The sequence below is a fragment of the Crocodylus porosus genome, unplaced genomic scaffold (genome assembly GCF_001723895.1).
Source record: "Crocodylus porosus isolate Cpor-Errol unplaced genomic scaffold, CroPor_comp1, whole genome shotgun sequence".
In the NCBI taxonomy this organism is placed as follows: domain Eukaryota; kingdom Metazoa; phylum Chordata; order Crocodylia; family Crocodylidae; genus Crocodylus; species Crocodylus porosus.
The window spans coordinates 51,232,467-51,237,837 of NW_017728948.1; the positions used below are offsets into that span (position 1 = coordinate 51,232,467).

At 42.6% G+C, this 5,371-nt stretch overlaps 1 protein-coding gene across 1 annotated transcript in view; it reads right to left on the reverse strand.

Moving 5' to 3' along the window:
* Positions 1-4,865, reverse strand: part of NFXL1 (nuclear transcription factor, X-box binding like 1) — an 85,298-nt gene extending 80,433 nt beyond the window's left edge. Inside the window, exons 1-3 of the mRNA XM_019552585.1 lie at positions 4,808-4,865; positions 4,207-4,386; positions 1,746-1,855 (exon numbers count right to left, since the gene is read on the reverse strand). Coding sequence (XP_019408130.1) covers positions 1,746-1,855; positions 4,207-4,386; positions 4,808-4,865 — 348 coding nt within the window. The remainder of the gene's footprint in view (positions 1-1,745; positions 1,856-4,206; positions 4,387-4,807) is intronic.
* Between the last annotated feature and the right edge of the window lie 506 nt (positions 4,866-5,371).

Genomic DNA, 5,371 nt, shown 5'->3' on the forward strand with positions numbered 1-5,371 from the left:
TCCCCCCTGACTAGTTTATAACAGGCCACAAGATCCCCGCCTCAGCCTTCTCTTCTGGAGGCTGAACAGGTTCAGGTCCCGTAGCCTCTCCTCATAGGGCCTGCACTGTTGTCCCCTGATCATACGAGTGGCCCTCCTCTGGACCCTCTCCACGCTGTCCACATCCCTCCTGAAGTGTGGCGCCCAGAACTGGACGCAGTACTCCAACTGCAACCTGACCAGTGTCGCACAGAGGGGGAGGATTACCTCTTTGGACCTGCTCGAGATGCATCTGTGGATGCATGACAAGGTGCAATTGGCCTTCCTAACTGCCTCCCCACACTGCCGGCCCATGTTCATTTTGGAGTCGATGATGACTTCAAAGTTTCCCTGATATGAAGTAGTAACACTTTATCCCATAATACTGCAAAGTATATCTGTAGAGATATCCCAAAATTGCATCACAGAATCAATGCCAGAAAAGTGACACTGAATTCAGCCATTCACTAAACCCCAATAAGAAGGACAACGTGTTTACAAGCCAATCTTGGGATATTATTATTCCAGGACAAACACAAGCAAAACTAATCCAGAGACAAATGCAGTGTCTTTCTCCTACCCACAAAGAAAATATTATGCTTGCTCCAATTTCAAGTCCTGGGGAAAAAAAAGAATTTCTAAAGGGGTACCAACTTGAAATACTGCCAATTAATAAAGACAGAAGAGAATAAATGATGTTTCCGCATACTACATATCAAGTTAACTTTGATTCTTTTACTACTACAGCTTCATACTTTCATAAGCTACGTTCCCTCTCCAATTGCTATGTAGATTTTCCTCTTGGTTATAAAAATTTAAATCAAGCAGTAAAAATGTTGAAACTATGCAGAAAGATACTGGAAAATATTTTACCCTTCTCTAATATAAGGTGTTATTTTCAACATTGTTGAAAAAGAGAAAGATTTTCAGACAGACAGATTTGTATTTGTGCAAGTAAATCTTGTGCAGTGTACCCGCAATGTGGGCTGTACACACCTGGCACTCCTCCCAATCAGACTATAAATCTGCCAAGATGGATATTTTATGTTAAGATTGTTAGATCATTTAAAGAACTGTATAAACTGGACTTACTGGATATGTGAAATCCAAATATTAAGCCTGAGTTTCCTTAATTTATCCCGTGACAGACAGTTATTTTAAACCGAGGCTAGGAAAGGCAAAGACTATTTTTCTAATCCCATGACAGACAAAATATTAAAAGTTTGTTCCTTTGGAACCACTAAAAAGGTCAGCAAAAACTCAGTGTGTAATTTCCAACATTAGAATTTAAAGTTTAAAATGTTATTAACATTGGATGGAAAATATTATAGATGCAAAATAAGTATGGTGATTTAAAAAAAAACGCTTTTTAATGATTAAAGATTCAAAACAATACTGGGTCAACTGTAGTAAGAGAAATAAAATTTTAAGATCACAAAAAGACTTTGACAGCCCTTATTGTACTCCACAACTACAGACTTAGGTTTGGTAGGCATCTCACTAAACAAATAAATGAGAATGAGTATTTTAAGTTATACAAATAAAATAATTAGCTAAAAATGAAACAATATTTTTTGTAATATTTACTGCCTGTACCACTCTACAAATATTAATCCATGGCTCTTCTAAGACTCATGCATTTAAACCTGTAACTTGCTTATTGGGCAAATACATTCAGATTGATAAAAATAATTAAACTGCCTCACAGACCACCGTAAAATACTTACAGCTTGATTTCTTTTAATCGAAGCAATACAAATCAAGCATGTCATAGCTCCAGACTGAAAAGCTTCATTCACATATTGCCTTGTACGTTCCAGTTCACTTGCATCTCCATCTTTAATATACAAAAAAACCCCAAGTTTATTTGTAAAGCAATCAGCATCATAGATGGCTCACTCTTTATTTCCAAGTAAAAGAAAGCATCATGTGACCATCTTGTAAAATGTAACTACGTAAAGAAAAAAAGCATAATGGTTTTAAAACCTTCTGCCCACTGGGTAACTGGGTATAAATCAAGGGTGGGCCAACTATGGCCCATGGGCCAGATGTGGCCTGCCAAGGAATTTTATGCAGCCCGTGGCAGGTCTCTCAGTGCCACTGGGCCTGGGTGCTGCAGGCAGCCCAGGCCTTGGCATGTGAGGTCACTCCCACTACCTGTAGGCACATGGCAGGTGAGGGTGGCACAGCCAGACTCTCCTTCCCAGCAGCCCCAGCAGTGGCAGCTCCTTCCAGCTGCTGCTGCTGGTGTCACCATCACCACCAGACCCAGTCCCACTGCCCGGGCACCTCAACCTGTTTGCCTCCCACCCACTACCTAGAGCACTAGTCAGATCGGGCAGGTGGGGTCTCCGTAGAGACTGGCCAGGACCCCATGGGCACGGTGTGCTTAGTCAAGCAGACGGGATGGGGCCATGGGCAAACCAGAAGCAGCGTCCAGAAGTGGGACAGGAGAGTGGGGACAGTGACCACACAGGACCAGGTTCCAGGGCAGAGTAGCAATCCATTCCCTGCATGTCCCTGCCATATGGGGAGCAGATCACAGGTCTGCCCCAGGCCCCCGCCCCGTACTGTCACCACACCATGATCCCAACCACAGCCCTGGCCAGCCCACCCATCCCACTCTCCACCCCATCTGCCCAGCTGACCACACCCTGCCTGCAGGGGTCCCAGGACACTCTCCACAGAGACTCTTCTCATCTACCTGCTTCATCTGGTGCCTCTAGCAGTGGGTGCAGGGCAAGTGGGTGGGCTCAGGGCCGTATAGGCTCAATTGCTCCTGCCCCATCAGCACTGCATCCTCCTCTGCCTGCAACAGCTTATCAAAAGTCCTAAATTGCCCGCCAGCCAAAATAATTGCCCTCCCCCAATTTAAATACACAGCAAGTGCACAGGCTTTTACTTGCAGCTTTGTTTAGCTTCTATGGAGCTAGCAGGTCATCCCTCAACTGCTACTCTTCCTCCTGCTCCCCACCCCACCCTCTCCGCATTCACCCCCAACTTATTCCTCCCTATCGCTCCTTTTTCTGCAAGTGCTTGCCAGAATTCCGTACTTACTATTCCAAGGTAGGCCTTAAATCATACTCTTGTTGTTACCCTCTCCTTCTTGGCCTCTTTCATCCCCATCCAACACAACTCCTTTGCCCAACAAAAAATGAATGTAGGCACATGGAATTAAAGAATGAATGGAAAATAGCAAGATGTTGGGTCTCCCATGCATGAAACCAAGTTGCAAATGTTGTAAGACAATTTAGCAAGGAGGAGGAGTGTGTAAAGGCATTTATTATGTCAAAAGACCATAACTCTCTATTCTGCAGAGATGAATTTATTTCCCCTTCTGTAAAATAAAATATGCTCACCTTAACTGTATGGCTTTCTGCCTAGGTGGCATATGAAACCTTCTAAGGTTTGACCAACAAAGAAAATTAAGCATATTTTTTCAGCAGAGAGATCAGTCATATGCTATGATGAATTAAAATGTCTACAACAAATTCTAAAACATTCTGCAGCTATATTTCACTGCATTCTGCTAACATGTACGACTATATCGAGGACAGGGGTGGGCAATTATTTGGGCTCAAGGGCCACTTAGGGAGTTTTTGTGAGCTGCCATAGGCTGGGTCAGTACGCCTGTTCCCCCCACATAACTCACCAAAACTCCCTAAGTGGCTCTGCTCTACACTCAGCCAGGCAGCTGGGATGGGGCTGTGGCTGGGCAGGGAGTAGAACTTGAGAACAGGACAGGCAGGTGGGAATGGAGTCACAGGGCTGTGACAGCATGGGGTCGGGGCCAGGGCCCTAGAAAGAGCTATGATCCACTCCTCGCATGACCCTGTCTGCAAAACCAGCACCCATTGCAGGGATGTGTGGTCAGCAGATCACAGCTCGGCCCTGCGCCCCAGCTACACGCTGTCACAGCCCTGCAATCCTGCCCTGTGATCCCATCCCCATTTGCCCACAGCACCATCCCGGTGGCTAAAACCCCTTCAAGGGCAGCTGCAGCCTAAAAGCTATATTTTGTCCACCCCGATCTAGAACAACATCAAGAGTATTAGTCCCACTTATATATAGCTTATATAAGTAAATATATAAGTTATGTCTCTAATTATCTGTGTGTATTACAGGAAAGCAGTGCTACTGATGTTTTTTGTATTATAGAGAAACAGTTCATTACATAAAATACTTTACCAGTTTGATTAGTATAGGTTGTGAATGTTTTGGCCAAAATCTGCCCATGTTTTCCATCAATATCATCATCTTCGTCGTCATCATCCTCAGATGAAGAACTATATTGGTCTTCAACAAGCTTTTTTGCTGCAGCTTGATTAGCCTTCTTAATTTCTTCAAATTTCTTCTTTGAAGATAATTCTGTTTAAAAGAATATGAATCTTAATGCCATATTCAATTTTGCATGCTTTCAAGTGTTGTCTACCAGATACAAGTTAAACATTTTCAATAACTGTTTCTTCATTAGTCACTTCAGCATTCCACTGAATACAAGTAATGCATAAGCATATATGCAGTATGACTTGCTTTCATCTGTTTGTCAACATGAACATCTGTATCTTTGGAAACATATCTGTCAATCTTATTGTAAACTAGCCCAAGGCTCTTTTGGGAAGGTCAGCATAGAAATCTATCAAACAAACAGATACTTAAAACTGCTTCTTAAGAACCAGTTTTGCCACATTTTAACCAGATATATCCTATTTAAACAAATCCACTTAGCCCATTCCCACTTCTATTATTTTGATGCAACTTTGGAGACGCATCTATCAGTTTCCGATACCTTTTGAATTGGGATGTTTGACATTCCAACACACCCTTAATATGGTAGTAGATGCCATAGTAGATATAATCACTACATTTGACAACATAAAACCCTTTCCCCCCAGCTGTATACTTAGAATATAATTTCTTAGGACTAATTTATTTGATGTAAAGGGCAACGGTGGAAGCTATTACTCTGCTGAAAAAAAATCTTGCTTCTACATTTCTACAGAGAAAAATTAAATAACAGCTTGTAAACTTGTAACTGTAAGTAGCAGTGGGCTTAATAACAGATACTGCAGGCTTGTACAAGCAGATGGAAAATCTTCAGACCACCCACCCAGTCTACTGTCAAGCCCCTAAACAGATTTTTCTCTATTGTGTTTGCCAGCATCTTATTAACTTTTCCACCAGTTCCCTTAAAAGACTATACCAGAACCTAACATAGCCTGCTATCAGGAAGTCTTTACTTTAAAATTTCTCTAAAAATCATCACTAAAATTGCAACTGAGCATTCACAAATATGATGCAAACCAGTAGCGACATGCAGGGGATGTACAGGGTGCACCCCCCTGACTGGCCA